Source organism: Sander vitreus, chromosome 1, assembly GCF_031162955.1.
Source record: "Sander vitreus isolate 19-12246 chromosome 1, sanVit1, whole genome shotgun sequence".
NCBI classification, from domain to species: domain Eukaryota; kingdom Metazoa; phylum Chordata; class Actinopteri; order Perciformes; family Percidae; genus Sander; species Sander vitreus.
The window spans coordinates 21,038,356-21,063,373 of record NC_135855.1 but is presented as its reverse complement, the minus strand read 5'-3'; the positions used below and the strand labels follow the sequence as shown (position 1 = coordinate 21,063,373).

General features: G+C 39.3%; 1 protein-coding gene across 1 annotated transcript in view; it reads right to left on the bottom strand.

Annotated features, from left to right (window-relative positions):
• Positions 1-2,893: 2,893 nt before the first annotated feature.
• The window catches only part of syt7b (synaptotagmin VIIb), a 45,698-nt gene continuing 23,573 nt past the window's right edge, over positions 2,894-25,018 (bottom strand). The window contains exons 5-10 of the mRNA XM_078247676.1: positions 14,547-14,670; positions 9,472-9,739; positions 9,167-9,336; positions 8,729-8,843; positions 8,329-8,528; positions 2,894-6,735 (exon numbers count right to left, since the gene is read on the bottom strand). Coding sequence (XP_078103802.1) covers positions 6,631-6,735; positions 8,329-8,528; positions 8,729-8,843; positions 9,167-9,336; positions 9,472-9,739; positions 14,547-14,670 — 982 coding nt within the window. The 3' untranslated portion in view covers positions 2,894-6,630. The remainder of the gene's footprint in view (positions 6,736-8,328; positions 8,529-8,728; positions 8,844-9,166; positions 9,337-9,471; positions 9,740-14,546; positions 14,671-25,018) is intronic.

Sequence of the window (25,018 nt, the reverse complement as noted above, 5' to 3'; positions counted from 1 at the left end):
AGCACCTCCAGCATCCCCTGCCTTCATCTTGTCTTCCCATGTCTGCTGGAGAGTCGTGAGCAGAGGAGCGCAAAGGGAAACTGCTCCCACTGATTGCTACTACTGCCAGGTTTAACTTTGAGGATGGAGGTGTTGGATAAGCTGGTAAATTAAACATACACCATTTCTCAACATTACACACACACATACACACACACATACACACACACACACACACACACACACACACACACACACACACACACACACACAGTTTTTTTGGATTTTATCTTGTGTTAAAGATGCAGTGAAAATGAACGTGTAGGAGGTAGAGCAGGCAATTTGCTTAATTCTAGATATCAGCACCCATTCCAAAGAGCCATGTGAATTACTGCTTTAAGAGAGGGGGAAATAGAGACCAAATGTGGTTGTGTACTTCCAGTAGTGTATGTAATAACTGTGACTTTATCAGTTGGTCAATGTATTTGCAATTAAACTTCTACAAAAGAAGTTGATGATATCAACATCCCAAATTGGACTGAACTGGGATTGACAGTGAGTGAGTTAGCAGCACGTGTCTGTGTGAAATTTGTTATTTAGATGTTTACAGTCAGAGATAGATTCAGCATTCGTTGGCTCTAAGTTACATTACATTACATTACATGTCATTTAGCTGACTTTCAATTAAGTGCTTTCAACCTAGAAGGTGCAAACTCCAGACAACAAGTAAGTGCAAGTACATTAGCTTTAAATAAGGAAAACTACAAAGAGCCATATGAAAGTGCAGTTTAAAAAGAAAAAAAAGAAAATAATAATATATATATATATATATATATATTATTTTTTTTATCCGAGGTGCAGTTGGAAGAGATGTGTTTTTAGCCTTCGTCGGAAGATGCGTAGGCTTTCAGCCGTCCTGATGTCAATAGGGAGCTCATTCCACCATTTAGGAGCCAATAGGGAGCTTATTCCACCATTTAGGAGCCAATAGGGAGCTTATTCCACCATTTAGGAGCCAATAGGGAGCTCATTCCACCATTTAAGAGCCAGGACAGCAAACAGTCGGGATTTTGTTGAGTGATTAGTTGTCCTTCGCTGTGAGGGGGCAGCAAGCAGGTTGGCTGATGCAGAGCGGAGTGGGCGGGTTGGGGTATAGGGTTTGACCATGTCCTAGATGTAAGTTGGGACTGATCCGTTCGTGGCCCTGTATGCAAGTACTACTGTCTTAAAGCAGATGTGGGCAGCAACTAGTAACCAGTGAAGAGAGCGGAGGAGCGGTGTAGTGTGAGAGAACTTGGGGAGGTTGAAGACAAGTCGAACTGCTGCGTTCTGAATGACCTGCAGGGGCCGGATGGCACATGCAGGCAGTCCAGCCAGGAAGGAGTTGCAGTAGTCTAAACGTGAGATGACCAGAGCCTGAACCAGAACCTGAGCCGCCTTCTGCGTTAGAAGGGGACGTATCCTTCTGATGTTATGCAGCATGTATCTACATGATCGGGTAGTTGCAGCAATGTTGGCAGTGAAGGAGAGTTGGCGTTAAGTTTCACACCCAGGTTTCTAGCAGTCTGGGTGGGGATTACCACAGAGTTGTCAATTGTTATAGTCAGGTCCTGGGTAGGAGAGCCCTTCCCCGGAAGGAAAAGTACCTCAGTCTTGTCAAGGTTGAGTTTCAGATGGTGTGTGGACATCCAAGAAGAGATGTCAGTCAGACAGGCTGAGATACGTGCTGCTACTTGCGTTTCAGACCCCGGAAATGAGAGAATTAGTTGGGAGTCATCTACGTAGCTGTGATAAGAAAAGCCATGCGAGTGAATGACAGACCTGAGAGAGTTGGTGTAGAGAGAAAAAAGGAGGGGACCCAAGTTGAGTTGCATCAATTTGTGGAAAGTAAATAAGTACTTAATTCTTTACTCAATCACAGTTTTACTTTACTTGAGTATGTCCATTTTATAGTTCTACTCCTCTACATTTCAGAGGTAACACTGGGCTTTTAACTCCACTGGTTAACCTCTCCACTCCACTCAACTTTTCAGGTTAGGATTTCAGATAAAAAAAACATTTCATAAGCTTATAAAATATCATGTATTCTTTGAAATTAAGCCACAGGTTTCCAACCTTTTGGCTTGTGGCTGTGACTCTTACAAAAAAGAAAATAGTGACTTGTTAAGACCCCATTGTTTTAGTTGCATGGTTATAGCAGTATAAGGAGTTACTGCTTATAACCTCTTACATTCTGTTTAATCTGTTTAATGTTTTATTTATATAATTGTTTGAGGTTTTCACACAAAAAGCTTAGGGTAAAAGTCCAAAAAATGAATAAGGATTTGTGTAGCAGAAATGCAAAACAACTTTTCTTCGTGAATTTCAGGAGGGGGCCTGACTCCTAGGTTGGGAACCACTGGACTAAAATACTTGAGTACTAAATACCTATACACTAAAACTACTAAAAATGTAAAGTAGTTCAAACTAGCTCCTCCTCAAGCTACAACAATAAATAAATACTGCTGCTTACACATTGGCGCATCAATATTAAGAATCTAATAATGTCATATATAAAATTATAAAAAATATTTCCTTCAAACTTCTACAGATCAACTACTGTCGTCTTTTGATGTATATTTTGGCGATACTATTTGAGTATTTTAAATACTTTTAAAGTAGGATTTTGACTGCAGGACTTTTATCTGTAATGAAATAATGAATATAATGTATGGTACTTTAAGTTAAGTCAAGGGTCTGTGTACTTCTTCCACCTTTGCCTTTGTGTAGAACAAACTGCGTGGTTTAACTTCGTATTGTTGTAATAACAAATATGACTAGAAGAAATAATATAAACAAGCTTCTGAATAATTCACAACCGTACCAGAAGTATCTTTGTTTTATATACACATTTATATTTTTATATACACTGTACAGATTTAAAAAAAATAAATGGTTGATATTTAACATTGTGCACCCCACGGATGTGTAACTACAAAGAGAAAAGGGACTAAAAGATGGGGCTGAGTGATACCAAGGACATATCAACAACCCCAGTAAATACTGATGATTTTCTTTTTTTCATACAGGACACTTCACAATCATTTGTACAGTATATAAATTAAAATGTTGCTGGTTAACCTCTCTTTGTATCAAGCAGTCCCCCAAGAGAATGCCCTAAATCAGAAATGCGAGCTTCTCCAGTAAAATCTATATACGTTTATGGTATTTGGCCAGTGAAGAGTGTAGACTGACAAAATCTAGCTCGATTTCTTAAAACTAAAATACACCAAACCCTGACTGTTATTCAACCAATATTCAAGTTGCATTGATAAAGTGACTTTCACTAAGCTTTTGGAATGTAAATAATGCCTTGTTTCACGCACAGGGCCATCAGGACAGACAGCTGACTGTGTTCCTGGTTATTTTGGGATCTTCCGATGCTCTGACCTGAGATGTAGCTAACAGTGATGCAAAGAGGTGATGATTATCTCCTGTCTCACCTTTTTTTTCCTCCCCCCCTCCCTGACACTTGGAGAGGGAGCACATATGGTGAAGAGCAAAGTCGTGGCAGGGTTTATAAGGCACACAGAACACTTTGTGCCAGAAAGCATGTGTGCACGACGGGGGTGTTTTGGGGCACGTCAGCTGTGATGTTAAGGTGCCACCCTTCATTTTTTGGTCTTGGTGAATCAGATCGAAAGGACAGATAGGACAAAATGTTGGAAGCTGCTTCCGTCTGAAATAAAAAACGATGTATGATGGTAAAAGAAAACAGGTTTTTATCCATCTGTTGTAAAGCTTGTTTGTGACATATCCCCTTTGACCTTCACTCTCAGCTCATGTCTAACAGATTTACATCATTTAGAACCACACCCGAGGAAAATAACCCTGCTATGAAGAGAGGTTTGTTCCAGCATCATCGTCAACAAGTGCAGTGATTCTTAAAGAAGTGACAACTTTTAAAAAAAACATATTTTTTTGTACATCTGGATTGTTTCATACAGAATAAAAACGGTAAACAATGTTGTTCTGTATTAATCTGGCAAAATAGAACTCAGTGCAGATATAAATACACACACAGAGGGACTCACAAGAAATACAATCACACAAACTAAAGTTCAAATATTGAGACACACACACACACACACACACACACACACACACACACACACACACACACACAGAAAGACAAAAACGAACAGTGGAATGTAAAAAGACTTTACCCCCAGATATTATTACTCTCATTTGTTTCATAAATGTCTATATGGGACATGGAGGAGGTCAGATTTAAGCAATGAAGCAAACGACTGTAAGACTGACTTGACCCAAAAAACTAACATGTCTAATATTATCCTTGGACTCATAGTGCTCTGTAAAAATGAAAAACAAAAGGCTTATAGTGTTCTGTAATGCCTATTCCCGGTTTAATGCACACATTTATGCAGCGGATAAATACATTGTAATGTGGGTGACAGGCATAGTGCATTTTTATTTTATCATTTATTTCATCTACATCTGATTTCTTAACATATTACTATCTGTAACCATTACAAAGTCATTTACTACCCAACGTTCATAAATTGTCAGTTTACCCAAATCACAAATTATTGCATGTAGTTTGGCAAAAGAAATCTAAACTTAAGGTTCACTTTCTAGCTTTTCCATTTTGACTGCATCTCAGGGTCTTCCTCCTGGCTTGCACAAAGTGGCGCCGCATCAACACTAACCAGTAGTAGGGCGGTGCTGTGCGGTCCTTGCTTTCAATGATTTCATTTTCCTCAGGGTGTTTTGGCGCCATCACAGATGTCTTGGCCTTGGTGCGTATTGGTGCAATGCCACTGTGTGCAAGTGGGGGGTTGAGCAGTCTGTTTACCACCAGGTCATCTTGGACTCAACTGCAAACTCCATCTGCTGAGGAAAACTGTGAGATGTGGTTAAAAAAAACATAAGAGTTAGGTTTTTATGTCATGAGAACAAGAACATGTTTTGCCCAATTAGCCCAAGTGGTATCAAGCTATATAGGAAGTTTCATAATCAATGTTTTTGAGGATAGATGTTGTTGTCAGCAACTTTCACCGATTTCTCCCAGTCCCAATGTAAAACCATTCACAGAGGGGTTTGTGGATTATCCGATTAACCAGAACATTGTTTCTGGAGAGACGAGCTGCTGTGTGTTTTGAATGCAGTGAGCGCCACAATAGAAATCCTATTTATCTCCTTTGTATTTGGGGTGGCAGCAGTGATTTCAGGGGATCAAACCCACCACAAATACATCTGAAACTATCTGCCTGGCTTAATACCACTAGGAGTATGTTAGAAAATACTGTATATGTGTCTGTGATTTGGGTGGACTGATCCTTTAACATCAGTGACCTCCCCACGTCTTCAGCTAACTTCAACACCACAAATTCTAGCAATACCTTATTTTCATTATCGTTATCAAGAGCTGTTTTCAACAATTTCTTAGTCTTATAGTCTACAGTCTTATTTAGCTGTGCAAAATACTCCCTTATTTAAACACAGACAGACAGACAGACAGACAGACACACACACACACACACACACACACACACACACACACACACACACACACACACACACACACACACACACACACACACACACACACACACACACACACGGAAGCTGGCTTTTTGCTTATTTTCTGTGTCTGGAAGAACAGGTTGATTCTGTAAGTTCTTTTGAAAATCAAAAAAGAAAACACAACATTAATCACTTTACTCATTTTTTTCTGTCCATTGGGATTTCTTTAAAAAAAAACAACCAATTGGAACATGTTTTTTTTTTTTACACTTGCCCTATTGGACCATCGTTAAACGTTCATGTTCATATCCTTTTTTTTTTTGTCAAAGAACTTCATTTGGGGTTACAGCACATCACCCACAGCACGCACAGACGACAAAGGGTTCCAGCCAAGGATGAATTATTACAGTGTGCACTGGTGCCAGAGAAAGAGTGAAAAGTGAAAAAGATCAAACATGAGTTGAGTGACAGAGTCCAATTCCATTTAAAATACAGCCCATCACTCTTCCATTGCCTGTGTCGGTTTTCCTGATTTTTCAGGCATTTTAAAAAGGTATGCAGGAATAGCGACGTAACGGAAGAGGACTTGAACGAAGAGGCAAGGAGCAGAGTGGAAGATTCCTCACTGCAACACCAGATGTAGGTGAATAAATGGGTGCACAGGTCAGTGCCATTCACACGCACACGTCTTGCCGCCACAGAGAATTGTTGGAATATTAGTTTGATACATTTTTGGTTGGTAGTTTGTATTCAGGGGTGGCAAGAGGTACTGCTCTGATGTTGAACACTGGGAATGGTTGACAAGGTGAAGGAAAGACTAAGAATAATCTTGAAGAAAAATCTCACAAGGAGGAAGTGAGGAAAGACATCAAAGACATTTTTAAGTTCTGACAAAAGAGATGAGACAAGGGTCAGGTGGGAATCGGAACTTAGGTGAACGAGGGTGAAATTTTAAGGATGACTGAGGGCGGAGGATATCAAAGAGGCCTGAGAACAAAGAGATGACACACATTGTCTGCAGAACAACAATGCAGTTAGGAAATATGGGGGGATATGTGCTGAGGGCAGGGGCTGATGCTGAATTCTGAGGGGAAAACACTGTAGGCAGGTTGGTCCTTGGGTCCCTCAGGCCTTGAGAGCATGCCACTGGGACACAGGATTACGAGGACGACCCATCATGTCTTTCCAGTGTTTTACCTCTGCCGGGCCGCTCTTCCATGAAAGATAAATCTGTGAGAAAGAGAGAGTTAATGTAACCTAAATAATGTCACACAGAGATTGATGTTATTTGTAAAGAGGCAAAAAAAACAGGGGGGTATTAAGTAAAAAAAAAAAAAAAACTCAGTCTGAGTCTAGCCCTGCTTTCACCACTAAGCCTGCCACTCCAATCAGAATTTAACTCAAATCCAGGGCAGAAAAAGAGCCATTAGAGGAAGAGATTTCACTTGCTGAAATACTCTGAGAAAGGCTAATGCTGACACTAATGAAGATCAAACGCTAAGTCTTTAAGTCATTCTCATGTAGAAAGAAATTCCTGATCCATGCATTTCGCAGGAAATACTGTTCAAGTTTTCTTTGTCCTCCGACCAGTTCCAAGTTATAACAGGCAACATATTATTACTGCTGTGTGTAGGCAGATAATATGGTTAGGATGGCAATTATTGGAGATGTGTATGAATGACAGAGAACACAGAAACTCATCCATGCATTACACAGCTGAAAGATTATTCTTACAGGGTCTGAATAATTTGAGTTGAGTTTTGGGGTCTTTCCAGTATTTTAGACAGACATGATACATTGATGAATTGTGTTAGAGCTCGTATCTCCAGTGTATTAAGAGACGTGGGTATTTGGTTTGAAATAAACAAATCATTCAGTATGCACAAGGAATTGGGAAGTTGAATAATGATACATGAATCAGTAACAAAAATAGCAGAAACTAAGGCAATGCTTTATTTGATTCCTTAGAATTGTCCTGAAAAGAACAATGTCAGAGAGTGTTAAATTGGTACACTTCCAGTGTATTAATTCCAATTAATTGTTGAGCTAACGTAGCCTAAACTCTTTCAGTAAGTGCACAGAAAGGTCAGCTGAAAATGGGAAAATGTGACTTTGTTGAATATATATGATGGATTAAGTTTCCAATGATAAATGAGTTTAAAACACAGCAGTTCGTTCAAAGACATTCTTTTGGAAAGCAAGTAACTAACTAACTGAACACAGCTATCTAAACGTAATGTTTTCCATAATTAGCATCAAATTACAGTTATTCCTAGGGAATATTGAGAAATTATGAGGAAATAACAGACCCTAACTAACCAATAAAAGAAATACAACAACACAACACTGAAACCTAAACATTCAAGGGTTCATTTGCCTGTCTTAGTCTTGGTGTGTGCAACAGATCCTTTGTACTAGCCAATTTTGATGGTGCAACAAATAGCCATATATTAAAGTCAGTTTAGTCGAGGGAATTTGGACACATTTAGTGAAAATTAAAAATGTACATTTTAAGGAGTGACTGTATTTACATATAAGATTTGCCTGCATGTCATGCTTATTTGTTTTTGGTGTAGGTCCAAATAAAAACTGGTTCACCCTTAAAATGAAGTGTTTTTCTTCTCATTTATTAATTTTCAATGCAGAAGACGGGTCTGTGTGTTCCAGCAGGGGTCAGTAGAGACTGGCTCAGTGATCAGTTGCTGATGGTCTGTCACAGAGTCAGGAAAACAGAGAAAGAGAAGAAGAAGAAGAAGAAGAAGAAGAAGAAGAAGAAGAAGAAGAAGAAGAAGAAGTAGTGAAGAAGAAGAGGGAAGGAGATACCTTTCCAATGACATCATTGCGACTGAGCCTGTCCTTGTCCATGACGGTGATAATTATGGTGGTCTCTCTCAGCACGTGAGCAGGCACGTCAAAGGGAAAGGACTCGTTGAAAACGGGGTTTAGACAGCGCTTCATTACCACTGTCTTCTTCTTCTCCACACGCTTGTCCTTGTGCATCAACCACACTTTTACATAGGGGTCTGCCGAGAGGGAAATGTGCTGTGTTTGTTTACAATATCTTAATCCTGTTTACCACAATTTAATGCAATGTTAGTTTATGTGCTATCATGGATTTTCTTAAGTAGTGAACAAAAAATGTTTTCTCATTTTTTATTTTGAAGCAGCAATGATGTAGAAGAGTAACAATAAAAGGACACAGGAGATGAAGGAGCATCTATACCAGAAGTGCCTCCAATGTCCATGGCTTTGAGGTTGCGTGCTTTAATGATGCTCACAGTGATGGTGTTGGCTGTGGGGTTGTAGCACAGAGACACCAGCAGATCCCCTCGACTCCCCTGGAGAAATCACACACAACAACAGCAAATTGTTTCGTTTTTTTAATCCCCTTTTCACATTGCTCTCCCTTCTGTTGCTTACTGTGTACTTATGTTTCTTCATCTGGCTGTCTGTGTTCTCTCCGTCTACCTGTCAGCCTCTCCATATTCCCTTCTCTCTCTTCTCCCACCAGCACGCTGCCACATTTCCCCTGAGAGCATCACGGCAGCCAGGAATGACATCACCCGTTACATTCTGTCCAATCCTCTGTTTCCCCTCCTCCCATTTCTCCTTGTTCCTCTACCCTCTTTCTTCCCTCCCCCCCATTTTCCTTCTTACTCACGCTGCCATCGCTACATGGATTCAGCTCCTTCCAGAAAGTCTGCATGTTGGCCAGGTCCAGTTTGTTGAGGGGTATGGACACCTCTCCAATGGGGTCATTCCTGCTGAAGCGGTCGTAGTCGAGAACCTGCAGGTATAGAGTCCTCTGGACCACCTTCTCATAGGGGAATCCTGAGAAACAATACAGTCTTGATAAGTCACAGCGATGCACATAGAAAAGAAACAGCTATGGAGTGCCTGCATGCACTGTGAATGTTGTTAAGTTCATGTATTATGTATGTATTAGGAAAGCTTCCTCCATCAAACCTTCAAACAGGAAGGTCTCATTCCAGTGGGGGTTCAGATTCTTCCTCTTGACTTTGGTCTCCAGTTTGTGCTTCTTGTCTGGCAGCAGGTAGAGTTTGACAAACGGATCAGAGGTGCCGGAAAAGTCCTTAGCAGGCAAATCCTGGCCCTTGAGAACTTTGACAGTGAGGGTGGAGTCCTGAAAACTGTATCCAACGCTGAACTGAATACGACCCAGCTTCTCACACACTTGACCCTCATGGTCATCATCCTCCGAACCTGGAGACAACTAAGTAGGACAGAGGAGGAAGAGGAGATAAAGTTATGTAAGCTTTTAATTTACCGTATCTGAATTACTGTGTTTAGGACGTATGGGGGAACACCTACAAAAGCACCCTCCAATCATTATGCATACGACAAAAAAGAACCATAAACATAGTAAACAATGTTGGATATCGGGAACACACTAATAATCAGTTTTTAAAGTCACGTGCATTGATATTCAGGGATCTGGTGGAATTTAAGACTGCACAATGTACAAAGCAAGAAAAAATTTACTTCCTGGCAATATACAAAAAATAAATAACTTAAGAGGAACATTTTATTTGAAATAACGTTGTGTTTCGCACCAATCTCAAATGTATGTGCATATCAATTTGTGGGGTGATTTTGTGGAATGGACTAAAACGATAGAAAATGTGGTTTAAAACGATACAAAATAATTTTTGCAAGGCACAGAAACGAGAAAGGGGGATGTAAAGCATGCTAATGGTGATATTGTTGTTCTTTTTCACATTCTTGGGTATTGATGTTGATTACGTATGAAGAGGATGAACTGAGTGATTTGATTGATGCTTCTGGAGAGTTGGTATTGAGAATTGACAGATTACAATAGTATAGAAGAAGGGTAGGACCAGACAAGCATTTTACTTCTTCCTGCTCCTTTTTGGACATATGTTTATATATATATATATATATATATATATATATATATATATATATATATATATATATATATATATATATATATATATATATATATATATATATATTAGGGCTGTCAATCCATTAAAAAATGTAATCTAATTAATTACATACTCTGTGATTAATTAATCGAAATTAATTGCATACATAATTAACATTGCCTGGACCGATACTTTTTAAGAAAGTAAAAAAAAAACAAGAAAAAACAAGAAGGGTACTAAACAACAGTCGGCAACATTTAAGAAGGCTTGTTTATTGCTAGGCCATATGGTCAAAATGAAATGATTTAATAATACAATATAATAACTTATTTCACTAATAAATTGCTGTTGAACGACAAAAACAACCACCAGATGGGAAAAGGACATTTAACAATAACTTCGAATGCACCACGTTTCATTGAACGCACAGTCTGTGTTGTTTTTCCGACAACGGCAGTTGCAGATTGTTACATGTGTTGGAATCATCTACAGTAAAACAAATTCAAACTTTACACCGTTTAGCGTTAGCTGTCAGCATTTTAACCGTTTTTAATCCAGCTACTAGCTAGTGGTAGGCTAACGTTAGCTGCTGTTGAGTATAGTGTTAACTAGCGTCACATGCAGCGGTGTTTGTGTTGCCTGTATCGTCTGTTTCAGAGCATCAGAGAGAAGCGCAGACATATCAGTGGCACCAGATTTCGGTAGCCAACCCTATTCAGGAAGAAGATTTTTACAAGTAAATGTTCCAATCAATGATCCAGGCAGCACATTCTCGTCTTACTCCTTCATTTTACAGTCGAATGGTGGCTAGAACGTCAATATGGAATGGATTAATTTTTAATTAATTAATATATATATAGTATATATATACACATATATGTATATATATATACAAAATGCAGTATCATTAAAATTGTAGTATCATCAGACCACTAGGTCAAATTGGCCATATTCAAAGCATGTTCTCACACAGATTAAACACTGCCATAGCAGCTGACAGGTGGTATCACACTAAATAATAATATTGGACTCCAATCCACAGGGGGCACTAATTCTGCACTTCTACATTATTAACACAGCTCCTAACTGGCAAACTAGCATAATGTTATGTCATGGCTGCTGTCTGGCTGTGTGAAGATGAGAGGAGATTATCTGTTGGTAGACAGACCCTCTGACTGATAGTGGCGTGGCCTGGAGGGAGGGGGAGAAATCCAGTTTAAAAAGTGCTATCTGATGGGGGAAGAGCTAGAGGCATTACTCAAGGAGCAGTTCCAGAAATGTAATATCCAATTCTGTATTCTCCCACATATTTCTGATGGTGGTGCTCAGCCTCATTCTCCATACTAAATATGATCACTTTTCATTATGCAATCCTCCACCCAACAGCTGGCCTAAATTGCTTTTCCCCTTTTTCTGTGTTGGGTGCTCTCTCTTTTTTCCAGAGTCCTCCCATCTTATTCAATTCTTAAATCCTCCTCTCTAATTTCTTTTTCTGATACCCAAACATCCCACGTACAATAGATGCAGATTCTCTCGGAGCCCAAAACACGGCCAGGTCTGAACAACACTTTAAATTTATGCTCAACGTTAGATAGCCTACATATATGGATACTGACATGCCTTCTCTGCGTTCATTTCATCATATCAATTTTATATTTTTTTGTCATCAAGAAACTCATTGAATTGATTCTACCAAAAATATTGTCTGAAACATACAGTGTCTGCTTAACCTCCATTGTTGTCCAAAAACTAAAAAAATTAGCCACATGTTACACTGACTTACAGTTATTACAATAAACATGGGCACTGTAGTTTATTTTGAGTCAATTCGAATGCTACTGTAAATACTCAACAGCTCAATGTGTTTCAATCTGCATCTGAAAAATAGTATACATTTGTAAGCTACAGTTCCCCCTTGTTGTATGAAATTATTTAGCCTTTAAAACACAAAATGAAAGTAAATATACATGACCAAATTCTAACGATTTACTTTTTTTGTAAGAATGAATAGGCTTGGGAAGTCAAAAAGTATTGAAAGATGGACAAACACATTGCTAGATTTGGTCTTTATGGGATGTTGACAGACCCACAAAAAAAAAAAAAAATACACAGCCAGCCTTATCCTTTAAACAAAAAAAGCACACCTCTGCAAATGTGTGGATGTGTGTTGACACAGAGAAAAGACACCTTCACACCAGGGGCTCTGTGAGCATCTCAAAAAATGAAAGCAGTGTCAGAGTACATCCTGATAAGAACCATATGATGCTGACACGACCCCCACCCATCCTCCCTCAACCCCTATCACCTCAGACGCTTGAGAGGGTTTGATGTATATATACTCTGATGTTCAATGTCATTTCCCTCCATCCTTTTTTCTCAGTATAAAATAAAGTCAGTATATACAGCCACGGCTTTTCCTACAGCAACACAAGTGGCTCAAAAGTGCCGGATGGGTATTTTCAGCATGAAATGAGGGTTGTGTAATATATAGATGCCTATGGCAAAACTGCCCAGAATGAGTATTATCATTAAGCACCACCACTGTGAATTCCTTAGACACACCATGAGACCCACATAATTACACACTGCTCATACCCATCCTTGCCATATTCTCGTAGCACCCACAGCATTCCGTGTTCCTTCACAGCTAATTACTGAATCTCTCTGAAAAGGCACACATCCCCTCCCCTCCCAGAGTCTCACTCCAGAGTGGTGATTACTGTATGTTGCAGTTAGCGGAGTTACTGTATGGCAATAACTAACTGTGATGCTCTACAGGTGGGCGAGCTGAGTGGGATGGAGACAGTACTTTCTGAGTGATGAAAGACTTGTGAGGAGGAAACACTTCGCAGAGGACTTCGCTCAATTGAACTAAAGTGTGTAGGCTTTCTTTTCTCACTTTCTTCTCTGGAACAGACACAGTGTATTGTTTACAATAGGTGGTAGACAAAGAAATATAAACACTTCATGCAAAATTATTTTAAGATTTATTTGTTTTTTGGCATTTATTGCCTTTATTGATAGGACAGATTAAGTCAGGAAAGTGAGAGAGAAGGGGGGTGACATGCAGCAAAGGGCCACAGGTTGGAACCGAACCCACAGCCGTTGTGACAAGGACTGAGCCTCTGTACATGGGGTGCACGCTCAACCAGGTGAGCTACCCAGGCGCCCTAATGCAAAATTACTTTAAAGGATAATTCTGGTTAATTAAAATAGATTTTTATAGGCTTGGCCATCATTGCTGTCAAGTATAAAAACAAAACATTGAACATGATCTGGCAGGCAAAGTTTAGGTCAAAGTTAAACCAGGAGGCTAGTCAGTAAATAGTGATAGATGTTTACAACAGTTTTTGTTTTATTTTCCAAATAAGTTTGGCTAACCTGTGAGCTGACATGATTGTCTGAATGCTTGTGTTTCTCGCCCAAGCGGACATCTTTTTACCAAAGCTGCCATGTTCCCAGATAGTCAGCAACTAATTTGATAAGTAAAATTATATTATTACTGACATAAGTGATGACCTACAGATGAAACTACAAAAAAATGAAGAAAGTGGAATTACAACACTGAACACTAAACTCCAACTTAATCACAAATACTGCTATGAAGTAATTTCAGCTAACGTGCCAGTTATCACTAAAGGCACTGCTTTTTAAAGGGGGCTCTCATAGAATATCAACATAAATCTAACCAACATATACAACACAGCCCTTGGGTGGAGATTGTTTTGTCAACTGCTGTTTCCAAGGTCAAGAATGAACTGCCAAGCTGTGCATTCACGCTGCATCAAACAAGAAGATTAGCTGCTACAAGTTAAAAACCAAGCCAAAGACATAATGAACTGAATGAATTTTTTACATTATTTTGTCTACCCCCTTGCTTCCTCATCCACTTCCTTGTCTCAAGGTCTGCATGAAACTTTCATCTTAGATTAGAAAAGATGATCTGGAAGTACCATTCAAGTCTCTCAGCCGTCTCATTTATTATGATTTAAAAGGCTTTTCAGACAACAGTCCTCCCCATCTTAATATAGATGAGTTTGGCAATGCAGAAAACAGACAGACCACGGATGAGTTAGTGGTGTATCAATATCAAATGGGTCTTGTGGGGCTTCAGATATACTGTGTTGTTACCATGAGCATGTCACTGGTGACTGAGTTGGCCAAGTCAGAAACAGAAGAGTTGGCATCGTGGCGACGTCCGGTCTCGTCTGGGGTCTGACCTCTGGGGCTGCTGCCTGGTTTGTTACCTGGCGTCCTGTTAAAATGGACACAAACACACACATATTCACATAAAAATGCTCATATTTCGGAAGGGTCCTTTTCGGTTTCAAAAGGACATTGCCTTTGTTTCCACAAGCGTGACAGGGAGGCTTGGCTAACAGCAACATAGAGGGCATTACAGTAGTCGAGGCGGGTCAAGATAAAAGTATGACCCTTTCAAAATCACTAAATGATAAAGACTTGACCTTAGATAAGAGCCTCAGCTGGAAACAGCTAGATTTGTTCACTGAGTTGATCTGTATGTCCAGTAGTCCAACAGTGTCAGTATAATCATAACAAGACCTCAAGCTAAACATACACCTGTGAAACTTTCTCCACCACCCCCTGTCACTTCACACACTGAGAATTTTGTATGCACAAAACTAGGCCATCAACTAAATATTCACAGTACAAGACCTTAAGTAATAAACACCAATATATCTGACTGACAATAGAAATAAAATACTAAAATTAGTGAAGGGTATGTAACAATTTGGTAAACAGGGAAAATACAAAAAGCTATACCAGTAGAAGCCTTTTGACAAATAAGACTAATAAGCACTTATCGCTGTGAGAGAGACAATCCAGAAAGAAAAAACACAGAGAGATTTAGAGAGACAGAGGTAGTGAGCGCGGGAGCAGGTGAGCTGTAAAACACAAAGGTAAAAGTAGAAGAGATTAGAAGAAGGTATCATGGAAAATATGATCTTAGAGGGAAAGATACATTTGAAGACTTATCTGTACACAGAGGTTGAGAAAAAGTGAAGGAGAGGATTTGTCTTGGTTTAAGATTAGGAGGAATAATAGAATGAACAAAGTGAGGTTACGGACTCAAATGAATGTCACAAACACACACACACACACACACACACACACACACACACACACACACACACACACACACACACACACACACACACACACACACACACACACACACACACACACACACATACATCATAGTAAGGAAGGGAGATTGATACTAGCCTGGAAACAAAACAGAGCAAGTTTGGTTCGGGTAAAGAGTCAGATGCGCTAAAGCAGAGGAAAGGAAGCAAGCTGACATGTTAGATGGGCAAGACAAATAGAAGAAGGCTGAAGAAGGAGGGGTGAGAGATGGACAGGGTTTGTACAACAAAGAGACAAGTAAAAGCAGAAAGCAGAGTGAGAGAGAGCAGGAGAAAAGGATATGGTGTAGAAGAGAAAAGAATGGATTCGTCACTCTGCGTTTATTTCCTGTGATCTGCAGGTCAGAGCGCCAACGACGCAGAGCAGACTTAATTAAAAATGTAATGGTTTCTGTTGCAGATGCTTACCAAACACAGCTTACTATTTTAGGTATCAGCTGATGAAGACATCTGAAACATGACTGCATTATTTCTCTAACAGGTCAAACTGATACGCAGAGAAAGCTAAAAATGTTCAATTACAGCTTCTAATATCAACCCCCAACACATTGGGGAACAATGTGTTACGCAAGGGATAATGACATTATTGCGAATTAGAACCCTGACAGGGTGATGCAGGAATAGGGGTCAGTTTGCAATAATGACCGGCTCTCTCTACATTATCCCGCTTATTACATGGCTTCAAGAACAGCTTCTCAAACATAGGTTACCTGCTGATGACGCCTTAGCTTTACCGCTAATGAGCACAGCTTTTCGGCGGAAGCCAGGTCGCCCCAATGAGTGAGCTAACCATGGAGCTAACTGATGCTCTGTTTGCACTGTTGACAAAAGCTCTATTAAGGATTCCCGTTTCCTCCACCCTCTCTCCCTTTGTGATCTGATCCGTATAAGCACAAATATTGATTAAAAAATGATTTAATTGATTAAAAATTGTCCGCCTGAGTCTAAGACTCCGTCCACGGCAATGGTCTGTTATACAGAAATAACAGTCCGCAGAATGCTGTGATTGACTAATCAGAATCAAGTATTCAACCAAGCTGTGTAATAAATTAAAATAATTACATAACACAGTTATGCTGTAATACTTAGTTGACCCCACTTACACATACCCACTGTTTTACCTATTTCAGAACTTTTTCTCCTAGGCAGCCTGCAAGAACCAAAATTGTTAAATGAATTAAGTTTGTCGTTATCATCTGATATGTTTATTATTGTGTGCGTCTGTAAATTTGAATATGATGATTCTGTTTTTTGCAGGAATACTTACGACTTTTTTAACGCAAAGATGATCTTAAGCCTATAGACTTACAGCATAATGGGACTGATATTACCTTATGATGCTTTTTTGGGAATGGGGCTGTGATCAATTAGTTAAAAAGGTGCCCAGCTAAGTTAAAAGTGGAACAAAAAAAGCTTTTTGACCATATAATACGTCATACCTAGATGATCTGATCATCACCCTTCCCCCAACAGAGCCTGTATTTTCAATTTATTTACTACGAAATGAAAATCAATGTGCAGATGTTTAAAACCTGCTTGAAGTCCATCAGTGTTGTATCACCTAACATGTGTTTTCAAAGTGTGGGGAATAATTGGGAATGGTTTGAAAACTGTTGGAAGGTAATTCTGCTCCTCTGACATTTGAGTGTCCGCTGCCGACGTTAAACTCTCAGCAGAGCTTTTAGTGCATGAAAGTGTAAAATTCACATTATCCTTTTCACAATGTTTATGCCTGATTGGTTGTTTGTCTGGTACGTTTGTGGATTTGTCAGGTAGATTTTATGGCACAACAGCAGCCACCTGACGTTTAAAACATGAATTTGTAAAAAGCTCTTTTATACGTACCCTCCATCACCTTCTCCCCTCTAAATAGTTAATTTCCAGCTCAGCTACATAGATGAGCCTTTAAAGGCATTCCCCACTTAGACTATAGAGCACATAATATATGCCTGTCAGCTGGGTCCCAAAGAGTCTATAAATGCTTATTTGTAGGAGGGGTTGGCTCAATGACATCCGATTGAACCCTCCTTATTCAACACCCAACACACAAGACAGAGACCACATGAATCTTGACTAATCAACCTCACATAAACACAGCTGGGAATTTTCTCAATTTCCTTCTACTGTGAATATTTGGCTATAAATCATCACAGCCATGCCGAGCACATGCAATACTTTAACACAGTGCATGAAACGGTTGTTGTTAATACAGGCCTGCATATATCATGCATGTTTTCCCCTAACTGTAAACATATCCATTGCTCTGTATACTCCAGTATAAGGGGCCCCGCAGGAAGTCTGACTGTTTTTGTAATATTTGCGTGATGCATCGTCAAGTCAAACCCTGTCAGCTGCATCAGTAAAAAAAGGTTTGTCGGACAACAAAATCAACAGAGCAGATGTTGTAAATCTTTCCTTTCCATCTAACTTGAGACACACAATTAGGTGCTCAGTGGACAGGCAGACATAAGACAAGAGATAACTGATCAATAAATTGTGTTAGAGAGGAGATTATATATCCAAACTGGCAGTTAACCAGGTGAAGATCTAAAGACAACACATGTCAGAAAACAGAAAATGGAAGCTAGAGAGAGGATTTAATTACAGTAACAGGAAGCAAATCAAAGCAGAGTTATTCAGGTTGATGACCTAATTTATCAACTAAAAACATAGCATCATTACTTAGGCAGCTGACAAAATGTGTACATTTCATTTACTAGTCAGTATCAACTCATAAGTTTAACTGACAGAAGATAAAACCCCAAATATGAAGCAGCCAAATGAAACCAAATTATGTTTAGTAATGTGAGAATACATCCTATTTATTTTTGTGTAACAGAAATGTGCCATATTTCAGAGAGCTAATTAGTTCATAGGGAAAAGAACAGCTAAACTTCTCCTGCACTGAATTTTAGTTTGGTGCTCTGCCTTAAAAAAGAAAGCAATTTGTTTCTTGATTTCATTTAATATTTTTCTTTTCCTACTTTTCCTCCTGCAGTGTAGATCTTCTTGCAGGTGTACAAGTGCAATTGTTTTCTTGTTGATGGCATGATGTGTCATTTACAACGACAAAGGCATCATGCCAAAACGTGTCAGCAGTCAAAATTATTAAACATGAGATGATTATTTCTCTTCTTTTTCCCCCACTGGAGTTTATGCCTTTATTCCTGAATTTGTCTTGGAGACACAGACACATTTAATAAAGACGAATTGGCTTAATAACACACTTGTTTCATCAACACTCCAAGAGGATTTGTATTAGACAAGTAAACTTGTGGTGTCTGCTTGTCATAGTCACCAAAGATTGATGTACGGTGACATGAAAGGCAAATAAAGACCTGCTGCTGGACACAGTGTTCTCGAATCAAGACTGTTGGCACGACAACAGCCTGCGGGACATGGAGCAAGTGGGTGTGGTAGTGAGGTGCGTGTAAATATACATATTTACTCACCGTAAAACACACACACACACACACACACACACACACACACACACACACACACACACACACACACACACACACACACACACACAGCACTGGTGCAGCATAATATCTCAACCAGACATGACATAACATCCTCAAATTAGCTTTTTGTCCAGAGATAAAGAAAATGATGAGACATGTTACAGAAATATTCCTGTGTAACACTAAGGTACAACTCATTTTCACTAAAAACAACTGAATTGTTTTCACTGCAGTTATCTCTTTCACTGACAAAACTAGACATAAAGATCATTTGTGCAATTATTAGAAAGTAAAAATGAGTGCACATGTATAATACCAGGGCAAGGAAAAATATCTGTAGCTGTGAGTTGCCCCTTTCGTCTAAAACACTAGTTACATAATTCATTCTTTGAAGGTTGTTGTAACCATGACTACTGAAATGTGTGCTCCCACTTAAGGTTGTACTCACTACCATCATGCATTTTACACGGGGTTGCAGTAACCATGGTAACAGGAGCCTTCAAAAGAGGGCAGTAAAGGAAGGAAGTTGTTCAGAAGGGGCATATATTGAAAATAGCAAAAAGCCCACAGGGCAAAGGGACCAAACATTTAGAAAGCCTTTGAAACACACTCTTTCCTCGTACGTTTAACTTCTCCAACCCCCTGTGACCCTGCGGAAACACCACAGCACACACCACTGGGTATGCGTGAGCTCATGCTGAAAATGGCTGATTCATAAATGCCAAAAAAAAAGTGCAGAACAACCTCCAGCTATGATACTCAAAACAGGCAGTGACAGAAATGCGCAATTATAGAGTTACCTTCTTCCTCTGCTAATAAAACAGTCTGGATCATCAGACTGCGGCACGCTCTAATCTCACTTCACACTTCACTTTTTCGATGGGAAATGCAAATGAACTACCAGCAAGTCTATGAAACTAAACAAATGAGCACACACACACACACACACACACACACACACACACACACACACACACACACACACACACACACACACACACACACACACACACACACACACACACACACACACACACACACACACACACACACACACACACACACACACACACACAATCCTCCTGGAGGTGGTTGACAATGTCACTGGAAGACGACCACTTCGATTTGACGCATCGAAACTCAAAACCATGACTTTTGACCTCATGGCCTCAATCTGAGTCTGAGCCATCTTCTGTATAATTGGACAAAGCAGCTCGTTACATCCTAGGGAACAATGCAGAGACACCTTATCTCCTCCTATCTCATGTGTATTGTCTGTTGGACAGTCTGTTTAACATTGATTAAGAAAGACTGAATAAATGAAAACAACATGCTTCATTCAACCAACTATGATAGAGGTATATCATGTAAGTAATTACAGGAGAAGCGACTGGATTCAATCAAAGGTCCGGCAGCAAGGAGTATGAGCAAGAAGTCTTCACACATATTCAGAGCAAGCAAAGCAACGTGCAGTCCACATTCACAGGATGACAAGAATTTGTGTTCGCGTTTTCACACGTGTCATAAATCGTTGCGACCATATTGTCTGTTGTGCACGCTCATCTAGCTACCATCTGTTTACTTAGAGATGGCACTTTAGTATCTGTATGCACACTTAATGAAGCAAGCGTGGATTTTTTATTTTCTAAATATAACCAGGGTGAGAACTGATTGGAATAAAAACTTTATCAAATGCTGAGCAGTAGAACATTCAGCAGAATCTGTCTGTAGTTATCCATTCGAAGCACTTTACTACATAAATGTGCTTATGTGTACTTATGTTTTACTTTAACTCATAACTAGGATATTTATTTCTATTTAAGGTTGTGTTTCAACAACATGTTAAAGAAAGTAATAAGGATTTTCCTTTGTTTTTGAGAAATAGCATCTTCACCTGTTTGCACAGTAATAAGAGACAACCCTATCTTAAGGATTATGTTTATCTAAACACTAATTTAGACGAGCAAATAAATAAACCCAGGGACCGGTTTCACAAAGAGATTTTCGACTGGTCCATAGTGTTAGCTTTGCTCTTAAGATTATCCTTCACTGAACTTTCACAGAAAAATATCTTTGTACTTTTTGAACATTTTCTGCTGGAGTGAACAGAGTCGAGTGGTTTGACGTGGGTTGCTTGGTAAGCCATGTTGTTTTAGTTTTTAAAAAAAGTCAAAATTTACTAAGAAATCATTGTAAATTAGTCCTACTTAAGATAGTCAAGAACTAGACAGCCGTGTGCAACAGATGAATTTAGACGTCTAGGTGAATTCTGACTATTCTGATCTAAGCCATAATCAAAGGTCTCCAGTATCAAAAAAGTTAAAAAAGGGTGGATAGTGGGAGCGCAAACCTTCGCCCTATGACTTACATGCAGTATAAAAATGCAACACTTCCACTTGCCCAAAAAACGTTGCCAGTGAACATGATCTAATAACGTTTTATGTCAAAACATAATTGGCAAAACAAATTAGTAGTATAAAAATATAATTTCTGAAAGACAGGGTTGAATGAGAAGATTATTCACTATTTTATCTCTGTGCATATGATTTTAATAAAAATGTGTTTAGTCCACTATGCATAATAGTTTCCTAAATACTAATCACAGAAAGAAGAACTATGCCTTTAATAAAAAGTGGATCAGAGAGCTCATTTGAAAAAGCTATTTTTGTTAGTATTCTATAAGTTTCATTTATCATTCTCTAGAAGTCATGCAGAAATAATTAAGATATTGTGCCTTAGGATATGAGATTATAAAGTGACAAAGACTTATTGCATGTATTTTAATAGCTGGCTTCATGTGGGAAAACAATATGACATATTGGCTTTATCATTTAGATAAATAAAACAATAGATGAGATTTGGTGAGTATAAAACTGTGTTCTGTATCTACATTTGGAGCCAAATCTTATCACGTGCAAACTAGTACAGACATTCAGAGATGATACAGGGATGTTGCAGAAAGCTCATGGGCGTGCGAGCAAATATACTGTATACCAATGCATGAGAACTGCCCACAAGGAGCAGATTTGTCAGAGTCTGGCCGAGCTGACTGAGGAGTATACTGTAACATCATCCCGTCACAACTCCAGTCAATGCCCTCAGGAGAGGGTGGATTAGGTGGATTAGGTGAATAAGGAGATAGTGGAATGGAAAAGGAGGAAGAGAGGGTGACTGGCAAAACAGTGCAAAATAAAATAAAAAAGATTTAATAGATGCAATTAAATAAAGTGTGGAGGTGAGATTGAAAAAGAAGGCAGAGGTGGAGGGGGAATGAAGGAGAGATGGGAAGACGTCTTATTGAGAAACAAAATGAGGGCTGCAGAGGGTAGAGAGGAAATTGACGAGGGGATGGGGAGAGGAATGGGAAGCAGAGGGCGAGGGAGGGAGAGTGGATGGACGGGTGAGAACATGAGGGATGAGGGTTACCAGCAGGGCCTGAATAGGAAGTGTGTCTCCATAAACATTACTGTATCTGGGTCTTGCTGATCATACACTCGCCCGAGGAGACCATGGAACACAATATAGGTCCCACAATCCATGATGGATGAGGCCCAGGCTCCAATGTCAGCCCACTCAGCGCTCCCCACCAACAGGGACAAATCACCCGGCCACCGCCCCCCTCTCAACACGCAGGCTAATACAACTAATGGAGCCATCTACAGGGTTCGACGTGGTTGATGCTCTTTGAATTGACTTCTGCTGCCTTGTTCTTCAAGTCATCAGTGATGTCAAAAAAATTTCAAAATTAGAGATAAATGTGTTTAATGACTTCCAACACACCTCTTTTTTTTTTCTTCCACTACTCACTGTCACTTTCACCCTGTCAGCTTCCTGCTTGCAACCAGAGAAATGGTGAATGAGCTCCAAACTTAGATCTGACAGTTTTTTTTTTTTAAAACACCTCCTTTGTGCTGACCTACATCGCTTTTTCTTTCCAATCATCTTTCCTCCCAGGCCATTGCTGGCTCCAGAGGCTGCCATGGGGACCAGTGGCCGGCCTGTAGAGTCATTAGGAGGCTTGACTCGCTGTGATTGCTGGCTCAGACACACAATTGAAAGAGTCAGTTATGCCAGCTGATAAAAGGGTGGCAACAACTTCCTGCTTGATTAATACTGTACAGTCTGGGGTTGTGCAACTCAGCGAATGCAGTATGACATTACCGCTGCCAAGATTAGAGCTCTGATTCCCACTGAGGCCATCTAGCAACAATGTACACACCCAACATTTGAATAACAGCACCAATCAAATGAAATTGACTGTTGATCTTGACGTGTTTATTCTCATCTCCAAATGACAATATATTAAAAAGTAGAGATGTTCCGCTCCTTTTAGCTCTGCTTTGATCTCCACCAACTCCTGAGGGAAATATCTGGTTCTTTAGCTACTAAATGCTCCACTGTGTTTACCAGCTAGTCGCTAACTTTGTCAATCGGCTTTTTGTTGCTGGGAACAATAGGTTTATCAGAGGTTTCTATCTGAAAACAGCTGAAATTACACTGATGAGAGTGAACCAAAACAATAAACTTGTGAGCCGTAAAACCAAAACAATGAGCTGAAAGACACTCAAAGGTTTCAAAGAGCAAAGAGGAACTGCTGTGTCGGGTGATATTTATCTGTGGTTTTGTCACTCCAGTGAACTTTACACATTGTAATTTAATACATTGTTAATATAAAATGATTGATGAGTGCAGCTTTAAATGGCTTCATTTCAGTTAAACAACCTTCACCTGGCATTTATTTTAACAAGTTGCAGTAAATAAATTAGATGTATGTACATACGTCAAAAGGATTATCAACCAATAATAGGGGCAGAGCAATCCATCATACAAAAGAACAGAGTAAACACCTAGGAAATATTTTTAAAAACACAAAATAGTCAATCATTTCAGTAAATAACTAGAAACAAGAAAAAACATGACATACCAGTAAAAGGGATGCATTCCCATACAAACAGGGGACAGCATACAGTAATTAAACAACCGCATCATCAAACATATAATGCAGTGAAAATGTCAAAAGTTTGTTGTTCAGAAAACGTAGTCTTTGAAATTTGCCGACAGTGTGTGGGAGCTTATTTTTGATATTTTTACTCATCACTTATTCTTCATATATGCTGTTTGAAAACAGGCGTGCAAAGCTTAATTTTCATTCTTACTGCTATGACATTTTTTTCTGTGGCATTTTTTCAAAGATGATGCCTGTGAGGTTTGTCTTTTTTCCCCACGAGAGCTTCCAGCTTCTCAAGAGTTTTTTTTTTTTTTTTTTGCAGTGGTGAAAATATTACAAATACCTCAGTATCAGTGAATTAGAAGGACATGATTATCAACTGTTAAAGCAGAACAATGTGATAAGATTATTCTAGACCTCATTCAGAGTGGTCCACAATCTGAACATCCCATCATTAACAGTCTGTGTGGGCAGAATGTACTGTATTCTTGCTAAACTGTGTTTAGAGTGGAGGTTGTCCAGGGCCAGTAAGCACTTTTGGGTTTATTCATATTTATTTCCCTGTTGCGTCTCTGTGTGCTGCATCTCTCTGAGCTCATTAAGATGCAGCTCTGCCATGCAACAGCAGTTTTCTGAGATGATTATAACACAAACAGCTTCAGAGTTTCCATAATAGTTATCTGCAGGTGGGTCATAATGTCCAGTCCACTGCAGGGCTTTGGCCAATCTACCACAGTGACCCAAACTGACTTACATAACAAGAAGCCCAACATACAGTAAGAGATTAGAGGACCTTTGACTTAACGCAGACAGTTAATGGTTTTGTCTGTAGATAATAGATCAGCAAGAAACAAAATGTGTCCATTGACAATAAGCTGCATTGGTGTCTTATGAGAATTTATATTTAAGATGTAATAAGTACAGGACAGGTTTTGAGACAACAGCTTTGGCTATTTCTGCATCCTAAATCACAGATTAAAACTAAACTTTTAACACAACACACTGATTAAAATAGATCAT